The sequence below is a fragment of the Coturnix japonica genome, chromosome 6 (assembly GCF_001577835.2).
Source record: "Coturnix japonica isolate 7356 chromosome 6, Coturnix japonica 2.1, whole genome shotgun sequence".
Taxonomy (NCBI): Eukaryota; Metazoa; Chordata; class Aves; order Galliformes; family Phasianidae; genus Coturnix; species Coturnix japonica.
Genome location: NC_029521.1, coordinates 19,213,547 through 19,235,652, shown reverse-complemented (window position 1 = coordinate 19,235,652; position 22,106 = coordinate 19,213,547). Strand labels below are relative to the sequence as shown.

The following is a 22,106-nucleotide window of genomic DNA, read 5'->3' as shown; positions in this document are numbered from 1 at the left end:
AGGAAGGGACAGAAATGGGAATGGTGCATGAAAGGTCTGCTGAGGCTGAAGCCTGTTATGATAACTCACCAGGACACGTCTGCTCATACTCTGAGGTGACAGTTTAACTAGTTGAAAAGCCCCATAGGAGCTCCAGATGTGACCAGCAGAGACACCTCAACTGTTCCAGTTTTCCAGATGATCGGTCACTGTCAGCAAGAGCCATGGGGACAATAAAGGCACAGGCTGCCCTGGAGCTGAGCAGCGAAAGCTGGCAGTGCAGGTGTGAGGAGGGGGGCTCACTCTAAGGAGTCAGGGAAATCTATACATGATATGTGTTTCTCAGCACAGTGGCACAGCTTTGCTGTTGGGCTGATGAGCACTGACAAGGACCAACAGGAAGGAAACTCATCCATCATTTAAACTGGCCTGTTCTGCCACCCCACTCAAATCTAGCAAATCTCACCCCAGGCTGCTGAGTAAAGGCAACAGAAGAGTTCATACCGATGGAGTCTGAAGCCTCCAAGGTCGACAGCAGTTGCTTAGAAAAGCTAATTACCACTTGGATGTTTCCAAAAAGACTCTCAAAGTCTACATTCAGAACCTACAGAAAAAGAAGAGAGAAGTCCCAGATGGGAGAGCATGTCCCAGCCAGACACAATAGCATCTCCCCCTTGTCCTCCTGTAACCTTCAATCAGCCCTTAGCTCCCCAGCAGCCATTCAGCACAACCTGCTCCCTCCATAGTGACTTCTGCATTCACTCCCTCATTCTGCTGTGCACTGAAACTCTTACTTACTCCTTATGTGTCCTAACAAATGCAGTGTCCTCTACTTTCCCAGCAATTTCATACAAGGGAGTGTCAGATCATCTGACACTCCCTTTCTTGCCATCAATTTCAACACCATGCCAAGATCCCATATCTTCTTTTTCCAGACAATGAAATTAACCCACAAACCAAACGAACAAGAACAGTTCCCACATTAGGAAATGAATCTATGACGGTTGCTGCTAGGTTTCTTGCTCTCAGCAACAGTGAGAACTCATCAGGATCCCAAAATTGATGGGTTATTTCTGTGACTGCAAGGAGCAGTGAAAACCACCCTGCTGCTCCTACAGCAGCTGAATGTCCCCTGTGGGTTTCAGGAACAAAGCAGACTATATCTTTACTCCTCCCCATCAGCACCACCTCATAGTCTTCCCCCATGCTCCTACCTGTGCCTGCTGAAGGGGCACCATGATCCTTTCCACACACATCTCCAGATCTCGGATGTAGTCCCTCTCTGTCTGGAGCAGTTCCTCAATAACCTTGGACCTCTTCTCCAGCATCCTGTGCTCTGGGCTCTCAGTTACAGCTGAGGATGACTCCAGGGATGGAGTCTGAGAGGACAGGAGGGTCATCTCTGCAAGACAGACGATCAAGATCAGCATCCTTCAGTAACATCTGGCCCAACTCTTGCATGGCAAGGTCAGGAGGCACGTAGCACCTCTGAGATGACCAAACATGGTGGTCAGAGAGCAGGGACAGCAGGACTGTTCCCACAGCCTGCCTTCATTATCAGTACCAGTACGCTGCACTATGGCCTCACAGTGCTGAGTGCTGCAGGACAAGGATAGCTTGCAGTCAGGTCCTCTCTGCCCGAAGCCTCAGAGTACCAGGAGTCAGAGTTGCCTCCTGCTCACTGTTGTAATCCAAATATTCCCCCTGTCCACTTCCCTGCTGCTCCTGGCAGCTACAAAAACTTGCTGTGAGTCCACCTGGGCCCAGAGACCCTGATGCTCACCACTCCTAGCTATCCCCTAACCCCACTGCCCTCCCACACCAAGAAGAGGAGCTCCCCACCTGCACCCTGGCTGCAGCCTGGCTGTGGCTGCTGTCCCTTCCCTTGGGGCTGGGAAAGGGGTCTCCATTCTCTAGCTCCGGGGCATTTCCATGTGAATAGCTGAAAAGGCCTCCAGGCACCCACAATGGGGCTGCAGGCAGCAAAGCCTGGAGCTGGAGCGTGACCAGAAACACAGTGTGGGGCTCAGGAAGCCATTGCCGGCAGCGGGGAGGCTCAAAAGTGGGGTAGCAGCAATCAGGACCAGTATCTTACACCAAGCCTGAGCCCTGGTGAGGCTGTTGGCAGTGGGCAGGCAGTGTGAGCACATACAGGGGCAGAGGCATGGGGTGGCTGCACACATCCCACGCTGACAGCAGTGGTGCAAGGTCTGGAATAACCCCATGTCCCCAGCACAGCTCAGGGACAGCCCCAGGCCAGGGCAACTGTGCCCTCGGAATGGTTTTGCCTCTGTCAAACCACTGTGGGCAGTACAGTGCAGGGAGCCCTGCCCCAGGCTTGGGGCACTCTGGCAGCTCTACACCATCATCCTCTCCGTCCCAGAGCCTGGCTGCTGGCTTTCCTCCTGGTTTTCTGTCCCACCTGCAGCTCCTCGGCCAGCCCAACCCCCTCTTGTTTTCATTCAGGTTCAGAGACATTTTATCCCAGCAGATTCCTGGGCCCCAGCAACTCTCTGCTCCACCTGCCTGCTGCTGAAAGCATGTGCCCTCTGGCCCGAAACACAGCACCAGCTCCCCATGTTCAGCCACACAGCCGTCCCAGCCAGGCTCTGGCCCACGAACTCAGCTCCCCCGCATTGCACTGCTGTTTTGCAGAGCTGACACCCCGTTGCAGCACAACCATCCTGTGATTTTAGGCCAGCGGTCGATGTGACAAATGCCCACCAACTCCCACAGGTCCCCAGCTGCTCTGTGTCACAGGGATTTAATCAGTTGGGGGCAGACCCCCCAGCTCTGATATTTGTACAAATATTTTCGCAGGATTTTACATTTACTGCTTACATTTGCACAGCATCTGCAAAGCCTCAGTTACAGAACAGGCCCTTTGTGCAGGGTCCTCTACAAACACAACAGGGATGTGCTGCCACAGATACAGAGACTGCAGGTGGAACAACAGCAGGGACAAAGGAATGCTCAGATAATGGGGTCTGCAGCTAACAGCTCCCAAAGAGCAATGAAACACAAACGGCAAGTGAGTTATATTAGATGTATGTTTGTTCAAGAAATGGCGTTTGTTTGGCAGGAAAGCGCATTCAAGTGGAAGAGCAAGATGGAAGAAGCAGGGAGGCGTTAATTTGAATGTAAAGCAGGTGAGTGAAACCAAGGGCAGGTGGGGTGTGAGCTGACACTGCCCTGAAGGAGCTGACAAAGCACAAAGGGTTGCCCAGGAAGCTGTGAAAAGGACCGTATTCAACAACAGCCCATGTAGCAGACAAACAAATCAGTAAACTGCAGGGAGCCACAAAGATCAAACTCCGCTCCTGGGAAACATTAAACGTGATTCAAGATTAAATGGGAAAGATTAGATTTACCACAGCCAAATATCTGAACTGCGCATTTACCCACATGCAAAATGGCAATGACCCAGATGAAACTTCATGCAAGATGTCCCAGACTTCACTGTATTGCCAAACAATCCCACTGTGCACTCAGCCACAGACATCTGGTGGCTGCAAGAGACTGTGACTGCAGGGAAGCCCCTATTTATGCCAAGTAGGTCCTTGGATCCTCACTGTCAGCATTCCCACCAGCAGCTTGGAGCCACACAGCTCGGCTCTGGCTCTGCAGAGCTGGGCACCAGGCACAGCACACAATGCTCAGCCCTGCCCCAAGCAGGGAAATCCCCCTTTGCACCCACGCTCTGCTCCAGTTCCAGCTCAGAGAGACGAGCTGGGGATCCCTGGAATCTGTATCTGCTCCTCACACTCCGGCCAGCAAAGTGTGGGCAAGTCTGTGAGCACCCCAGGGCAAGTGCCTGATGCTCGAGACTTCCAGCTCCCACACCTTTCCTGTGCAAGTTTCAAATCCCCCTCCGGGAGAGGGAAGGGAAAACCTTCCCTGCCCAAGTTTTCAGCACATAATGGCCATCAAGGCAGCCTGCCTGACCTGGCAAAGCTGTCTGCCTGATCCACCCACTTACACTGTCAGCGTTTCCATTACATTGCCTGTGATTTCTGAACACTCAGACTAATTCCCCTCTGACTTTCTTGCTCTGAATATTTCAAGACATATTCAAAACACAGTGATGCTGCAGCCAGCTCTCCGATAACCTTTGCTGTTCATCACCAGCATCCTCCTTCAGCCACAAACTCAAAATGCTGTCCCACTTATTTCAACACTCAGAGCACAAAGACTCAAATCACAGAATCTGTTTTTAATACTTTACACTTCTACCTCACCTGTATTTCATACAACCTGTTTCTGACATATTTTAAAACTCTCCTTTTCGTATTTCAGACCATTTCTGCTGAGTGCCACCCAGTTCTTTTCTTTCCTGTTTGTTCCATACTTCTAATTGCAGCACTCCATAAATGAATCTCATTCAGCATTTAACTAAACTCACATTCTTTCACAACTGTGGTTTTTGGTCACCTAATACATGGTCTTCAAACAGATGCTCTGTTTGGACATTAATTCCCTACCTAAGCCACCAGTCCTGGAGTCCCTCACACGCCACAGCTGGACTGGTCTCCGTTAGTTTACAGGAATGCAACTGGTATTTCTAATGAAGCCACCAAATTCCAATCCAGTGACCAACTGGTGTTTACCCATGACAGAGCTGCTCAGAGAGCATTCAGACATACTCTTCCAAACACAGTTTTCAACCACAATTCTTAGAGACTCAAGTTCTGCCCATCCGATGCTCCTGCAGGAGCTCTGCAATCCATAGCAAATCTAGCAACTTATTTTTTCAGTTCCCTTGGGTGTTTTCGTGACCAATTAACTCTGCGCTGCTTTAACATGCTGCACTGGTCTCCTATCAGAGCTGCTGGTGCTGACACATGGGAGGCCTGACATCAATGGAGGAAAACAAGCAGTGAGGTGCTGAGGTGGAGCACACTCCCACCTCAACCTGCCCATGGAGACCATGATTTTAACATTGCAATCACACAGCTCACACTGCTCAGCTTAGAAGCTCAACGACAACCTTCTAATCAACAAAAACAGCCAGTTCTTGCAAACCAAGCTGTGACCACACACACAGCTAGAGCTTTTTACCCTGCTTCACTCTGGGAGTGGATTCATGTGCACCAGACCCAACAGGATTCGCATCCATCACGCGCTTCTCATCAGGGCTCACCTGCCAGCATCCCCTGTCTCACTGTGCTCGCACTGCTAACCCAGTCCAGGGAGGGCCGTGCTGTCCATCGGCTGCTGCAGTTGGAGCTGGCTCTGCCCCTGACTCCTTCAGGAGGAGGGTAACTCAGCAAGCAACAAAGAAGGGCCAGCTCCCAGGCCAAACTCAAGGAGCTCCAGTGCTGAGGACAAGCCCTGTGCAGCCTCACTCAGCACCAGCCTCTGATTTTGAGCCTGCAAGAAAAGCCCAGCCTTGGGCTCACAGCTCAGCACAGCCAAGCAGTGACTAAGGACAAAACAAACCAGCTGCAAATATTTGAAGTATGTGAACGCTGGGAGGGGAGGGGTTACTGCCTAGCAAGAGAGGAGAGGGGATGAAACTAGGGCGGGGAATAATTAATCTGAGGGAAAGGCTAAGCTCCCTGCCAGGCGCAGGATCTGGCTGGGGTGAAAACTCACTCTGGATTTAGACAGTAAGCCCGTAACAGATACATCCACTACTCTGAAAGCAACAAACTAAATACATTGAATATTTCACTTCCCCCCTGGGAGCAGTGACAGAAATCCAAACCCTAAGGATGAGCTGAAGAGGAACAGACTGGGGGGTGGCATTTCTCCAGGAATACCAGGACTCATCTCAAAGTTGTCCCACCTGGAACCCACTGGTTCCCTCTGAGGTCCTCTGGTGAAGGTGGAACTGCAGCAAAGCACATGCCTGAGCCTTGGAGGAAGACAGGGCTCATGAGATTCTCATTGGCAGACACATGAGGAGCCCTGGGAGGGATTCATATGGTCTTCCTGGGAGAGCCCTGTCCCAGTTGCCCTTAAGGCAGATGGGATCCACATGCCTCCTGGCTGTACTTCTCTACCATCCGCTTCAACACCACTGAGCAGACCACCAATAAAAATGATTGTGAGCAAAAATGCCAGCATAATAAATAAATAAATAATGGAAAATGAAAGGTCATTAATAGGGTATTTTAAGCAGATAATCCAAACACTGTTATGCAATCAAGGAAGAGAACAATAACGATGGGTCTGTGCTTCAGCTAAATCAGCAAATGTAAACAGATACATGAATGAATATAGAAAAACAGACAATAGACAATAAACACCAGGAACTGAAAAAGACAGAAAAATGAGAAGGAAGATATTCAAAAATGATTCATGGCAGAAATAAGAAGTTTTAGTTTCAAATGAAGGAAAAAAGTACTACTTTATAATCCAATTTCATTTCCACTCCGGACAAGAGAAAGCTTTTCAATGACCTAATCCCATTAGTAAGGAGGGAGAGTAGAATTCTTGATAAGTTTGATGAAAAAGGCAGAATTATATGGTAAATATTGTCTCTTCCTATTTGAAAAACAGAAGAAAGACCTTGCAGATTAGCATTTGAAACTTGCCTGGGGACAACATCTAGAAAAGAAGACACTTGCAATGAGATTCTCCAGGGACTGTGTTTAGAGTTGGTCGGACATAATATTTTCAAAGTAAATGGAAAAACCACTGTGGTTCTGTAGAGAACCAAACATCGATTCTGTATGATCACTAATAAGGATGCTGCATACCCATCACTAACAAAGCTTAGGTATTTTGAACAAGATAGAATTACTCAAACCAACAGGTTTAACACAGGGAAAAAAAAATATCATCAACTAAAAAGCTCCAATTTAGCAGATAAAGGTTGGGAATTGAAAGCTGAAAAGCAACACATCAGCATGCAAAACATTCTGGAGTGAGGATGAGTATCCAGCACCACCAAACAGGTGGGGTCTCTGCTTAGAGCACTGGGCAGACACATCCAAATCTTATCTCAGAGATGCTTTAACCAAAGAACTGTCACTATGCTGCAGAGTTCCCCAGGCCCATCTGGGAGTTATCTGCTTGTTTCCTCAGATGCAGCTCCTGCAGGCTGCCCCTGCCCCATTCTGAGCCTCCCCAAGCTCTGCCCCTAGCCCCTCCTAGCTTCCCAGATGCCCTTTGATCATCCTGGCACCACAAAACCACTCCCTTGCCCTGGAGATGAGACTGAGCAAAGTCCCACCTACCAACACAGTGCAGAAATGCAGCCTCTGGAGTCTGCTGAATCAAATACCTCGAGAGAACAAATTTCACTGTAAGCTGATAGCCAGCCACGGCCTGCAGCCCTGCTGCCTGGGTGTTTGCTGCACTGCTGTGCTGTACTCTGCACTCCAGCCTCCTCCAAGGGCAGCACATGCATGGGTACCTGAGACAAATGCTGGCAGAAAGGGTACAACTGCAAACAGGTCCTCGGACACACATCTGCCCAACACAAAGGTCTCCTTCACTCATCCTACCCAGACCCCACCACTGTGCAACGAGAGACCTAAATGCACAAAGTTGTGTGCATCCCCAGGATTTCCTCAGGAACCCTGCTGCCTCAGGACGAGGGCAGGGTTAAGGAATGCCCAAGGCCACCGCACCGACACCTCCCAAGCATTTCTCTGCATACCGTGTTTCTCCTTCCTGGTCTGTACAAATTCTGAGCGCCGCAAGGTGCTGGGAGCCGTCCTCCTGTACAAACTGTTTCTCTGCAGTGAAGAGCCTGTCCTGCTCTCTTCCTTGGCCTCCTGCTCCCAGATGTGACTCCAGTCTGGCCGGCCCGTGCGGACCCTTGAGTGCTGTGCTCGTTCTGGTTCCCCACAGCCATTGCAGCCCATGTCCTGCATCCCTGACTGTCTGCAGGACGTGTTTGACCCCAGGCTGCTGGTGTCTCCTGAGGACCAGGATGTCAACAAGTGAGCTCCATGACCTCCAGACGGATCACTGCAGTCCATGGCAACACCTTTCAGCTGCCTGTGCTGTTCAGAATCTCCATGATCCTCCAGATCCCTGATGTTTACATACTGCCTTTCCTGCTCTCTAAATTCCTCACAGCCTCCAGCCTCTCTATGCCACTTTTTTCTTTCCCTGCCTACTTGATAACCTCCGTCTTCTCTATACTGCCTTTCCCCTTCCCTATATCCCCTGTCCTGCCTACACTGCCTTTCCCTTTCCCCACAGTATCTCCCATCCCTACTATAGTCCCTAGGATCTCCATCCTTATGACACCTTCTGCCTTCCCTGTACTCTCCAGGGCCTCTGTCCTCTCTGTACCGCCTTCCCCCCTCCCTACCCTCCCCAGGCCCTCTGTCTCCTCTGTACTGCCCTTCTCCCTCCTTGGGATTACAGCCTCTGTATTGAACACCCTCCCTCTCATTCACTCCACAATTTCTGTCCTTTGTAAATGGGATTTTGCCTTTCCAAACATTGTCTGCTCTCCTATAGTCCGTGTACTGGTTATCCGCCTTCCAAAAGCCTTCACAGTCTCCGTTCCCGCTCCATCCATCCACAGAGATGCCCTCCCCTCTCCAGTCACTGTCCCAGCCTCTGTCTGCTCCCCTCTTCACCCTGGGTCTCTCGTTCCAGCGACTCTCACTGTGCAGGCCCATGACGTCCCCTCTCCTCGCAGCACAATCTTCATACTCCCAGCTGAGGAGCCGGGGCTCCTGCCTTGGTTTCTCTGTGCCATGTTCTGTCCCAGGATAAGAGCACATCGTCCTGCTGGGTTGCAGCTCCCTTTGCTCCCGCTCCTTGAGCCCACACCCGGGCTGACACCTCTTCTCTCTCTGCTCTGACGCTTCCTTCCCAGGTACAACGCAACGCAATTCAACGCAGGCAGCACTTCCTGAAACCAGCCAGCAAAGGTAGGAAGAGGCGCGTGCCCAATGGCCTCCAGCCCCAGCCTCCTCCACCTGCTGCCCAAGCTAATCAGTAACCAGTTAGAAGCAGACTCCCACCGGCCAAACCGGCTGCACTGCTTTGGGAGAGCCCGCAGCCTCCCCATGGGCCACTAGGAGGCAGGGAAAAGGAGAGCAGTGGGGCACGAGGAGGCCATGGCTTAAGACCAACATCCCCAGGGAAGGAAAAGGTGCATGTGAGACTGGGGAACCACAGAGCAGATAGCACGTACCAGATCTCCTTCCCTTGCCTCCACACTCCTGCCAGTTCCAGCAGGCAGCATGCAGCCTGAACACCGTAGCGTAGCAGAGGCTGGGCTCTGCTCCATGCATCCTGAGAGAAACCGAACCCCCAGGCTTCGCTTCTAACCTGGTGCAGAGCCATCCTTCTTCCAGCCCTCACCCGCAGCCCCTGGGAAGAGCAGGAGGCAAGCAGCACTGGGGCAGAGCCTCCTGCTCCAAGTGCAAGAGGATGAAAACAAATCCTGCGCTCATCTGGCCTTTAGCACAACCTCCAGTGTACATGCAAGACATGCCCAAGAAGGAACCTGCAGATTTTAAACATGTTTTAGAAAAACACACACTTTCTGCTTCTTCTTTGATACGCAGAGGAGTTGGGTTCCTCCTAATGTTACTCCAGCCCTACTCTGTGCCCTTAGGTAGGGCAAGTATTTACTATAGGATCAGAAAAGCTAATTCCAAACCCTCGGGTCTCTTGAGGGGGTGAAAAATCCTCTGGGACTACAAATCAATGGGCAAGATGTCCCTGCCAGAACATTAGTTCCTGCCTAAAACTTCCAGTTCAGATAACTAACAGAGCATGGGTTCAGCGTGACCTCCCTCTGTCAGGAAGCAATGGGACAGAGGAAACATTTCCCAGAATGATCCACCCCACCAGAAAATTTCCCAGAAATTTTCCCTAGATTTGCCTTTTCCTAGCTTCAAACCTTGTATCTTCTAAGCATCCCTCTTGCACTCCACTGATGCGGAGGCTGCAGGTCACCCTGTGCACTGATATCACCCTTCATTCCCACGTGCTCTGCATCAGAGCTCCTGGACTCCACGGTGTTGATTAAGTGGTGGGAGGCTGGAGGCAATGAAGTCAGAATGAGTAATTCTGAGGCAGGAGCTGGCATTTCACTCCACCTCCCGCATGCAGTGCCCACATTTCCTGCACATCGTGGGTTTTAGGAACAGAAGCACACTGTAAGAGCTCCTTGGATAAGTGGGGAAAAGGGACTGTGGGAGATGTATGTGATCCTGCTTCCACTTTGTCTATTGTATTACCAAGTATAACATAGTTAACAGCACTGATCTCAATATCATATGGGTCTTCAGAGCCCAGATGTGCCCATATAAACCAGACAACTCTCTTCTCCTAGAATAAAGCCAAATCATGACAATTTGCAGCACCACAGCATTAACAAAAATGACCCAAATCAAGAATTAAAGACTGGCTCAAGTGGTGCCTGTACCTGGAGGGGACAGTTGTCCCAAAGAACCTCTGTTCCATGCTGCTGTACTCACCTCTCAGCTCCTGCAGCTCTGCACTGAGGCTCTCAATGTTGGAGTCACAGAAATCAAGGTTCTCCAGGGTCTCTGCTCTCACCAGCTCATCCTGCTGCTCCTCCAGCAGCAAGGTGAGCTCAGTGCGGGTCTTCCTGTAAGCCTCCAGGTCTCGCTCCAGCTCTCCAATCCTCATCAGCAAGATGGAGCAGGGAGAAGCTGATCCTGTCTGTGTTGCATCCTCACGGCTTTCCTCTGCATGCTGCTCTGCTACATTGGGTTGCAGCTGTGGAGGGACCACGCTCCTTCTCTGAGTGCTTGACGGAGGCCGGGGAGCGGGCCGGGAGGGCTTCACCGAGAATGACAGAGACCGGCCTTTGGGCATGGGAGTTGTTGCAAGGGTGCTGGGCCGAGGAGGGGGTGGTCTTAGGGCCTTCCTCCTTTCTGGCAGCTTGGCAAGGGGGGCACACTTGGGAGACCCACGAACAATGTCATTCTCAGAGCTATAGTCCAAGATAGAGAAGTGACGAGAGACCTTGTCCTGCTCAGCACTGGTACTCGACAGACTCTTCTCAAACTGCACCAGTTGCTCTGTCAGTTTTGAGTCAAGGTCTGTGCCACTGTGCCCCTGTGCTGCCAGTGAGGAGCACTCGCTCCAGCTCCCAGCCCGTGTATCCAGACCCATGTGGACACCTCCCCAGCCAGAAGAACATGGTTTGGACTTCTGCTGGTCATCCACCCAACCATCCAGGTCCTGGATGCTGCTCTGCTTCTCCTGGGGCTCTGATGCTGCCCAGCTGCTAGGAGGAGGAATGGCCTGGCTTCCACAAATGTCTGGTGGGGAGCAGGGAGTCTGTGAGGGCATGGTGGGTCTGCTGCCATCACGCTCAGGCAGGGCTGGAGGTTCCAATACACCTGCTTGGCCTGGCTCACTGCTATGCTGCGGAGGCAGCTGAGTAGAGTGGAGAAGGCCATTGACTGTCTTTGTGCATTCAAAAGGGAGGGAATCTGCTGTGGTTCCAGGATGTAATTCCTGGAGCCCTGCATCAGGAAAGGCCTGACACTGCCTCAAGTCAGTGCTCAAAGGAGCCTCAGATCTCCCTGCCATGTGAGACACAACAGTGTCAGGCTCAGGGTGTGCAACCAAGCCATCCTCCTTGTCCCAGCTATCTTTTTCCAGCAAAGGGAGAACTCTGGAACAGGTGCTCTCTAAGTCTTGATGGATAATCACCTCACAGCTGCCTCCAGCCAGGGGATCACCAGCACCCACCTTTTCCCTGTAAAGGTCAGAAGCCTCCAGTCTCACAAATCTGTGTGGGAAGATACCACGTTTCCCCCTCAGTTCCCCCTCTAGCCAGCCATCCTCCAGAATGCCCACAATCCGAATCCTGTCACCCACATCAAAATCCAGTTCCTCAGACTCCAAAGCTTGGAACTGGTACAAGGCAACACCATAGGTGCTCCCTGGCTCCTGCCCTCCATTCTCTCTGCCATCTTCCTCCTGCTTGGTAGGCACTGTCCCATTGGTGTCACAACGCCCTGCAGGCTCTTGATCCACTGAAGTTCCTGCTGCTCTCAGAGGAGTAAGCAGCTCCACAAAACCTTCTGGGAAAATGCCCCTGCGGCCTTGGAGCTCCCCCTCAAACCAACCAGGCTCTGGTATGCCAACGATGTTGATCACATCCCCTTCTCTGAAGTCCAACTCCTCCTCCAGCTGAGCAGAAAGACCCATCAAGGCCCTGGCTTGGCCCAGTGAGTAGGCAGGTACCTCCAGGAGAGAGCTGTGGGAGAACTGACAGCTCCGAACTGTAAGGTGCAACTCCCTCACACATGATGAAGGGAAAAAGCCCTTGGAACCACAGCTGCTTCTGCCTTGGAGCCAGCTGGAGGCCAGAGGACCACTCAGGATCACCAAGTCTCCTGTAGGGAATGAGACATACCAGTTCAAAACTGCCCTCCTGATTGCTTCTCACCTCTTGTTCCTGCCTTCCTGTGGCCTTACTGGCTGTGGGTAAGGTCTGGCACTCCACATGAAGTGCAGTTTTCTGGGGGTGCACAAGAGCACAGACTGGAGGTGAGGCATGAAGCATCAGCAGTCTCATGCACACACATAACTAAGATTCACAGTTTGAAATGAGTTTCTAACAGTCAAGTAGCTTTACAGATTGATTCCCTCCCACCCCCTCTCAAACACATGTCTAGGATTTAGGGATGGGAGTGCAATTAAATGGCAGCTGTAAGTCTACTGTAATCACACAACTCTAGCATTTGGAGTTTCAAGGGTAAGAAATAAGAAATAAGAAATTGGTATTGAGAGGTGGCAGGAACACAAAGGTTCACATGCTGTGGGGAATCGAAAAATTTTTCTCTGCCGCTCTAGGCAGGATGCTGCAACTAGGCTCACCCCATGCTTCTAGAAGAAGGGAAGGTGTCTATGAGATGCAAAGCAAAGGAAGAGGACAGGGATTACCTCTCTGCAATGACAAGCTCCCTGGCTCTTGAGATGTGAAGTCACTGGTACAAACAAACAGCTTCTCTCCCTGCTTCAGAAGGGGAATATCCACCAGTTCCACAAAGCTGCTAGGAAACTGCCCTGAAATGAGAAGCAGCTGTCAGCAATGAGTCCTTCCTGTAGCCCACCACAACTCCCTCCACCCTCCTTCCAGACCCTGGAATCTACTTCTCTTGCTAAAGGAAAATGCTGCATCCATAGCTACCCAGGGAACATCGGCAGCGTGGAGGAAGAGGAAATTTCTGCGGATTTAAATACTAACAGAACAAAAATCATTATGTCTTTGGCTCGCTCCAGGCAACCAATACTATCAACACTGAGTTCCTGGGAACAGACATACCAGGTTTTCTCCTCTTCCTCTGCTCAATTCACCAATCACTGCCATGACAAGGACTGGGATCCAGTAGTGCTAGACCACAAGACCAGTGTCTTCTGACAGGGCATATCTACCTTGTGCTTCCTGCTCTGTAAGGCTTGGCCCCAGCACAGCCTCAGCACTGAAGTCATGATACCAAACTTGGGAAGGCCAGGTCTGTGATCCAGAGGCACTGCCACAGCTGCAGCACTGCTAAGGCTGCAGGGACCTTCCCCATTTTACCACCTCATGCAGGTATTTCACCATGGCACCCACTGCTGGATGCCCAGCTATTCTGAGCAGGCAAAGCTACGCACGCTTGTTGGCCATTTTAAGACCTTACCCAGCTACTGATGTCAGTCCCAGGATCACTGGATATAGCAGAGCCCACTGCAAAGCCCACTACAAATGTCACTGCAATCTTTTACAATCTGTTGCAGAGAGAAATGATGGAATATGGGCCAGCAGCACTTCCAGCATTCACTCGTGATGTCCACTCAATATGATGTTTACATTCTCTACAAAAACTTGGAGACATCATATTGAAGGCATTCAGTACTTTCAACTGGGACTAGGCAGTTTCCCACCTGCTGTCATTAACCTGAGGTGGAACCAACAGCCCACAGGCTTCCAGTTTCAGTGGCTTCCTTTACAGTTTTAACCAACTCCTCTTTTTTTCCATGCCAGTTTCCTGCTCTGTACATGGAAACAACCTAAGAGTGTTAGGAAGGAAATAATGGAGCTACACTAATTATTCCCCATAGAGCATTAAGTATTATTATTGGTAGGCTGCAGCACTGCCACAGCTTCTACTAAAAAGTGCTTTTTCAATCCCCTGAAACTTTAGCTTAGAAAACTGGGCAGAAAACTACAACAGCTGTTCCAAGGAAAAGCGGGAATGCAAAAGGAGTTTGAGTTAAAGGTCACTAAAAACACGCTGTTTGACTTCAGTGTGTTTCTTTATCTTTGAGCTACGATATACATCTGTTTGTTGTTCCTTCATAACTTCATCTTCTTGAGAATGAGTGCATCAGTTACACCGGGAGAAATAACAGTGGTGAAGTAGCTGCTGGTGATTTCTGCATAAGTAATTTGTACCCCGTAACTTCAGCAGCAGCAGGATTAGGCATGCACTCATTTAATGCCATTTATCAGCTAAATGGAGCACAGGAGAAAATCCCTCCTCTCCACCTTTGCTCCTGTCCATCTTTGTTTTACACAGAGACAGGCGCCTGACAGCCCACAGCTGGCAGCAGAGCCCAGACTGCTGCTGCAAGGCAGCCCCATCTCCACAGCCAGGCCTGGAAGTGCAGCACTCCTCTCATGCTGAGCAAGGAGTGGGGCTTATGCTTTGAAGTGGCCTGGTTTTCATCTTGCTGAGAGCTCACGTGTCTTCTCAACATCAGTATGAAGATGAGAAAGGGCTGCATAAAACAGGATGAGACTTTTAGTGTTTCACTAAGAGCATTTTGCTGCTTCAAAAGTTTCTCACACTTACCCCAAGTTTAACAGACTTGCACACTACTTAAGGCGCCCAGGTATTGATGGCAGCTTGCTTGGGAAAGTGTTTTAAAGCAGAAAGGAGGAAGCAGGACTGAGTCAGAGGGTTCCAAGGGGGACACGGAATCTCCCACTGACTTGACCTGACAAGGTCACTTAGCATTTCCATTCTCAGTGCATCTGTTTCCTCTCCCCTTCCAGTGCCACAGCAGGTCAGCACATAAACTAGCCAGGAAATGGGCTGTCCCACCATAGAGGATGCAGCTAGCACCTAGTGTTATGAAGCTCCCGCCTTGAGGAGTGACACAACACTGACCTCTCAAAAAACAACTGAGCTGTCTGAACTTTAGAGGTGCAGCTTGCAGGAGATTGGTGGCAGGGAACCCGCATCCTCAGTCCCAACTGAAGTCCAGCAAAAGATTTAGTAAAATGCATGTTCCACTGGCAGAGTGAAGGCCAGGGAAGATGCCCTGAGCACCTACAAATCTAGGTATGGACACCTCCAGCTCTTACCTGTGACGCCTTCCTTTTTGCCAAGCAGCCAGAACTCATCCACCACATCCAGCACCTCGATGACATCTCCCACAAAGAGGGGCAGCTCCTCAGAAACGCTGGGACAGAAATCAAAGACTGCTCGTACCACAGAGCCAGCTTCCATTGCGTGGGGTCTGCAGGCAGATCGGGACCTATGGCTGAGACACAGTGGGAAGTTCATTAGCAGCAAGAAACACCTGAAATTACCACATTTCAGAAAGGGAAGACCTTCTCAAGCATAAGAGACAGGGATACTATGAGGAAGTCTTGTTCCGAGCTCACAAAACCCCTCCTTGTGCCTCAGACCTTGCTGCCACAGGAGTGGTGTTTTCCAGTAGTCCAACCTGACTTGTGCAGCCTTTGTGGCTACCTCCGCTGGGACTTGTTTGTGCTGTACCAGGGAGAGAAACCGCAAGAAAATCTGGGACTGAATTCTCATCAGGAAGGAAGTGCGGAGAGGAGGAAGCTCCAAGCTTCCCTGACGCCAGGGCAGACCCGGAGCCTGCTGGGGCCTCTGTGAGCAGGCAGCAGACATCACTGCTTGCCCAGTCCCTTCTGGAAGGCTGGGCAAATGCAACCCCTTCCCACGTATTCTGCTTGCCTGAGCTCCTGTCCCTGGAGCCGCAGCCAATGAAGAATGCAAGGCCTGCTGTGAAGCCCTGAACAAGGCTGAAATTCTCTCCTCACAGAAGAACTGAGGGACATGTCCTACACCCAGAAAGTCTGCCCCTTCCTTTAAAGCAGCTGCTGAGCCAGGACCCTGCTGCTGTCCTCCTGCACCAGGGTGACAACACAGCAAGGCACACCATGAACAGACAGCCCTGTATGGTCCACCTGAGCCCTGGTGAGTCAGGAACACTTGCAAACAGCAGAAACACAGCCTTGCTATGGAGGTATGGCAAACTTCCACCAGGAGTGCCAGCAAGGGATCCAGCCAGGGAAATGCTTTCTGCTGACAGGACTGCCGTGTTTATCCAGTCCGACTCACCTCTTGGGAACAAAGAGGGTCTGTGCTCAGCAGAACCACATCCCTCCTACCCCAGCCATGCCCACATTCTACCACCACCACACCCCCACTCCCAGCCCAGCATCCCTATGCTGCTCTACTATGAGCATGTGAGATCCTTGGGGCGCAGACTGCCCTGCCATCGCCAGCATTGTGCTGGCTGAACAAAGAGCCCAATATCCAGCCCCGACAGTGCTATGTCACCAAAAAGAGATGAATGGACCGGAGTGAATCGGGAGCACAAAGAGCTGCAGTTCAGGATAGCAGGAACCTACTGAGGCAGAAAAAGCAACAGTATTACAAACATGCCCATGTGGAGTAGTAAAAAAGATGGAAGGGTCACTAGTGAGTCTGCAAATGCTAAAGACAAGAAAGCAGCCCTGCAACGAGTTGTGGTGGCTATGGCACGAGGCTGAGCTCAGGGTCCTAGAAATATCTGCCATGAGCTCTAGGGACTGTTTCAAATGAGAAAGGAGTGAGAGGGGCAGTTATTCTTCCATGTACCCATTAACTGCAGTTACAACAGAGACCAACTGAAGGACTACCACTAATCCACTTTCACACTGCAGCAGTCACACGCTGACTTTGGAAAGAAGGGAGGGGACGGGATGCTTGCTAAGGGCCAGAGACAGGGAGACTGCTGGGGATTTCTGACAAGCCCATGAAGATCACTGATGGCAGTGGCCACTCCCACCCTCATAACAAATATAAGGGATACTTTTTGCACATATGTCTTTAGAATCACCCCGTGTACAGCACCAGATCAGTGCCTCACCAGCCAGATGGCAGGAAGTGTAAACCCATACAGCTGCAGCTACTGGGAAACATGTTGCAGCCCACTGAAGGCACCTGGAAATGGTCCTCTTCCAGCAAGGGACTGTGAAGTATCTCTGAAAACAAGCCTGTTTGCTCTTCTTTTCTGTTTGAGTATAGGTGTGTTTGAGATCAGTCCCATGGGGTTAGCTCACTCCATAACACGATTAGAACACAAAATATTATGTTTTCCATGGTCTTGGCATTGTCTTACTCCACAGAGAGCTGACTGACATTTTCTCCAAATCCTCATCTAGAGAAGGAAGCCTCCCAGAATCTTCCAGACTGGAAACCTGCACAGTCCAGCTCCTCAGCTTTAATGGTGGACATGAGCTTCTCCCAGCTCCAGTCCAGGGCAGCCTGATGAGAACAAACATGCAGCAGCAGCTTGTGCAGAGGCTCCCGCAGGAAGAGCAGAGTGCAGGAGAGCAGGGCTCCGCCTGAGATCCCAGTGAGTCACAGTCTGACTGCTGGCTGGGAGCCATCCCCTCTCACCTCCAGATGGACAATCCCCCAGCCACGGGGAGGGACTGCCCTCCAAACCAAGTAAACGCTGGGGCTGCATCATGGCAAGGGCCAGGGGTGCAGACTGCAGCAGGACAGGATTGCCACCCCCACCAAGCAGCAGACCCACATCCAAAGACAGCCTCACTGTGCAAGTATGAAGCTGCAGCACAGCAGCGAGCTCACCCCACTGAGAACACACTGTCTCTGTCTTGCTGCCTGATCCTGAGCACAGTAGGTAACACGTTCCTGGCGCCCTGACACTATGGTGCTGTGTAACGAGGCAAGGCAAATTCCCAGGGCATTAATCACCGCTCCCAGCCTCCCGCATGCAGCCTCAGCACACATCACCTTCAAGGAACACAGACCAGCCCTTGCCATTAGCTCTGGAGTATGTCTGGTCCAGTGTGGGCTGATGAAAGGACAGACTAGAACGAAATGAGAGCCATTAGCTCAGTTACAAGATTGCTGTGAGACCTTCAGAGCAGACAGGATCACGCCACTGCAGCCAAGAGGAGGCATTTACACACTGACTCAGATGACTTCTCCTCTCCTCCTCCTTTGTGGTTGGACTGGGTAGGACTCCTCAAATAAAGGGCTCACCAAGAAAACAGTGATTACCGCCGGGCACTTGCTCAGTGTGCCATCACTTAGATGGAAGCACATCTACTGAAGATGGTGATACAGATGCACTTTTTGACTCTTTAATGGCAAGGATAAGTAAATTAATTTCTGATGAGTTTCCGTACCGTAGAAACAGTTCTTTCTTTCTTCCCTGCTTTTGCTGAAAGATGCTGAAGCAAGGATTTGGGGCTCTCAGAAGGAAAGACAGCAACGTGACAGACCACTGTAGGTAGATTACCAACAATATTACAGCAAAAGAAGATACCGCATCAGCTTGGAGACAGCTAATCCAGCAGTATTCCCAAAGTTCTGATCAGGTGATGAGATAAAAGCAATAAAAAGGCAAGAGAACCCAACTTATTAAGCTCTATGTCCACCTGTTCTGTACAGAACACTTCTCAACTTCTCAGACACAGCACTGCCAGGGCTGGATATGGGCAGTGCTACGGCACAACTCACCAGTGCAGTAACCAAGAAATGAACATATCACCAAACAAAAGAAATGCAGTGCATGCTTCCACATGCACAGGTGGTTTGCACAAGGGACAAGCACGTTCTTGTGCAGCAGATGTCTCAGCCTTTTAAAAACCGAGAGCCTGCCTAGCAGTAAACCAAGTAGGAGTCTCATTCCGAAGAACACATGAAAGCCAAGTTTGACACAGAGCAATTAAAGAATATTAACAAATAACATCACTCTCTCTCTCTTTTTTTTTTAATAGTTGAAAATAGCCATGCATTTTACCTATGCTATTTCACACCTCTTCCTGCTCATGGTAACCCAATGCCTGTCCATGGAAGACGGAATCTACCCCCAGAAATGGAGATGCCCCTCTGCCTGTTCTGTGCACTCCACAGCTGTCAGTGTGGCTTCTGTAAGAGATCTGCAGCGTGCCCCACAGACAGGGCATTGCTCACACGAGCACACGCGAGTCCCCGGAGCTGTGCCAGCAGCCACAGCCACTCCCCCAGCACTGCACAGAACACACTGCACTGTGAGCTGCCGGAGGTCCTTGCTTGCCTGCACATTCCTGGGTGGGAGAAACAATACCCCATTGAGAGAGGCCCTGGAGATGGTGCCAATGCAGGGACTGAGGCAAACTGCTGAGCCAGCCCCACCATCCCAGACAGAGCAGACAAGCAGGTCAAAACCAGGCTTAGTGGTACAGAGAGGAGCCTTCTGTCACCAGACTCAGGCTGCAGCCCCTCATTAGGACATTCTGATCATCTCTGCAGATCCTAAGGAGCCCCCAGCTGAGCTGCACACAGTGGGAAACGTGAGATCTCTTACATATTCCCATCTCCAAACACCATCTGGATCCCAAGAGGAAGAAGAATCTTCTCTCTTTTAAAAAAAGGCTTCATTTCCTTTGTGACTAGACATCCAAAAATCATGACAATAAATACACTTATCATCAAGTCCTCCAGAACCAGGACCACCAGGAAAAAAGGCTGCTTAAGCAACCCACTGGCATCTCACATGCAGCAGCATTTGCCACAGGAGCTCTGCATGTGCCACACAAGCCATTCAAAGCACATTTTCTCCCTCCAGCTGGACACTGGCTGTCACAGCACTGTCACCTGCCCCTCAGCACAGCAAAGCTCAGTGTGGGCTAGCAGGGTTCATGGGGCAGGCGTGGGCTGGGGAAGAAGGAAGAGGATCTTGTGTTGGGCCAGATGGCAAGCAAATGAAAGTCATCTGGAAACCGGAGCACATCATCAATTGTTAATGCAAAACAGAACACCTTGCCAAAACATGTGAGCAAGGACACTGTGATGGATACTTCATGTATAGCCTCATGGACCTAAGCACACACGCAAAAGGTCAGAACATCAGCTTAGGAGATAAGAGCTTCCCAAATCGTAGCCAGGCTGAACCGAGCGCTGCACGCACCATTACTGAGCCCTGTCTTTTCCCATCCCAAAGCACACATTTGTCCCTCTTGTCATTGTGGCAAACAGATGACAATGACACAGCTTATAATCAGAACCAGACAAAATCCCAACAGCAGCACTTCTGATAGGCCATACCTGAGCTGGGCTCCTGTGGGTAGGTAATGCACAGTCACAAAATTAGTCACTGCATATCATGTGCATATCCCATACAGGTTGAACTGTTACAGACAAGGACGTTCCTCAACATTTGAGCACTCTGTACACTGATCAGTATTTTTCAATGCAGATGGGCTTGTCCAGCCTTAAGAAGAGAAGTGAGAAACCATTGTGGTCTTCCAGTGCTTGCAGTGAGCTTACAAGCAGGAGGGGGACTGACTTAATACATAGTCTGATAGTGATAAGGCAGGTGGAAATCGCTTTAAACTACAAGAGGGGAGATTTAGGAGGAAACTCTTTACTCAGATGGAGGTGAGACCCTGGCACTGCTGACCAGAAAGCAGTGGGTGCCCCGTCCTGGAAGCTGCCCAGGGATAGGCTGGATGGGACTATGGGCCCTGATCTGGTGGGGGGCAACCAACCCACTGCAGAACAGGATGATCCATAAAGTCACTTACAACCCAGCCATTCCGTGCCTCTATGATTTTGGGTAGAAGCTCCCTACAGCGCTTTGGATATTGGATAGGGATTCAAGAAACATAGAAGTCCAGCCCAAACTGGAAACTTTGCTCCTTGCCCTCCTTTCACTCCTGTTCTGTGGTGCTTGTTATCTCCAGAGAAATTAAATCCCCTAGGAGAGACTCTGTTGATACTCGATATCATGTGGACCTATGCCCTGCAGAGCCTGTCGCTGCTCCTGAGAAGGAAAAGTAAAAGATGCGTCACACAGAGCTGGGGTTGAGCAATCACTCCAAGATGATTAGGAAAATACTTTTAGGAAATTATCAGTTAACAGAGTGAAGTGCTATGCAAAATTCCAGGTGCCCCACCTAGGCATGCATCACCACCACTACAAAGTCCGTCAGAACAGCCACCCCCTGCCCCAGCACTGCTGCTGCATGTTGAACTGAGATGCTGTGGGCAGCTACAGCACGTGGTGCTCTATGGGGATCGCACCTTCCTGTCCTGTACTGCTCAGTTCCTCCTGCCATGATGTTCATTTAAAGTTTTTCAACACGTTTTTGATGTCACTGCTAACCCCAAGTGGAACAGCAACAGAGTGGGCGCCAGGCATCAGGGAAAAGGGGCACTGAGAGAGACTGGAGAGAGAACTGAAACTGTTGTCCTTGTTAGAGCAGTGGACGTCAGGAAACAAACAGCAAAATAAGGCAGCTCAGAGATGTGGGCTTTAACTGTGCTATAGAGAGATGTGAAAACACACAGGACGCATTTGAACAGGAGGCCGAGCACAACTCGCAGCCAGAGGAGTGAGTCAAGATGAGGGGGATGATGGTGACGTCTCTCAGCAGAAGTTGGCAAAGCTTTCAAAAAAAAAAAAGCCTAAAATTTCCACATCTACAACTCTTCCAGGCCTTTTGTGAAGGTAACAACAGAACTGAAATGGAAGGAAAGAAGAAAACGGCAGAGGCCAGGGGCAAACAAGCTACTTTGGACAAAACTGAAAGTCATGGAAACATGAAAAGCCTGAAAACAGATGTCATTTGCAGTGTATTACACAACTTAAGGCTTCCTGGGCACACTGCAAAGGGAGTGAGATGTTTAAGGAGCATGTTGGGGACAGAACTTCCAACAGCAGAAATGCAGCAGAGCTTAGAGGCCAGACAGCATTGAGAACAGGACCAGCTGAAGCACTGCCAGGGGTTATCTCCAGAGAAATTAAATCCCCTAGGAGAGACAGGGGGTCAGCACCAGAGCTGTGCTTTAGGAAGGTGCTGAGAACGCAGCAAACCTGCATCCCCCGGTGAGGGCAGCAGCAGTTCGCCTCTTCTCCAGTACGAGCAGTGCTGAGGGACGGGCACTAACTGGAGTGAGAAGAAACTTCTCCTC

At 50.5% G+C, this 22,106-nt stretch overlaps 1 protein-coding gene across 5 annotated transcripts in view; it reads right to left on the bottom strand.

Annotated features, from left to right (window-relative positions):
- DNMBP (dynamin binding protein) overlaps window positions 1-22,106 on the bottom strand; it is a 28,779-nt gene that overhangs the window by 6,168 nt on the left and 505 nt on the right. The window contains exons 2-6 of one of the 5 annotated variants that reach the window (XM_015867205.1): window positions 15,242-15,420; window positions 12,832-12,954; window positions 10,383-12,281; window positions 1,194-1,381; window positions 484-583 (exon numbers count right to left, since the gene is read on the bottom strand). In XM_015867205.1, coding sequence (XP_015722691.1) covers window positions 484-583; window positions 1,194-1,381; window positions 10,383-12,281; window positions 12,832-12,954; window positions 15,242-15,386 — 2,455 coding nt within the window. In that variant the 5' untranslated portion in view covers window positions 15,387-15,420. Of the gene's footprint in view, window positions 1-483; window positions 584-1,193; window positions 1,382-7,588; window positions 8,893-10,382; window positions 12,282-12,831; window positions 12,955-15,241; window positions 15,550-22,106 lie in introns of those variants that run through there. The other 4 variants (XM_032445358.1, XM_032445356.1, XM_032445357.1 and 1 more) reach the window with 4 other exon arrangements.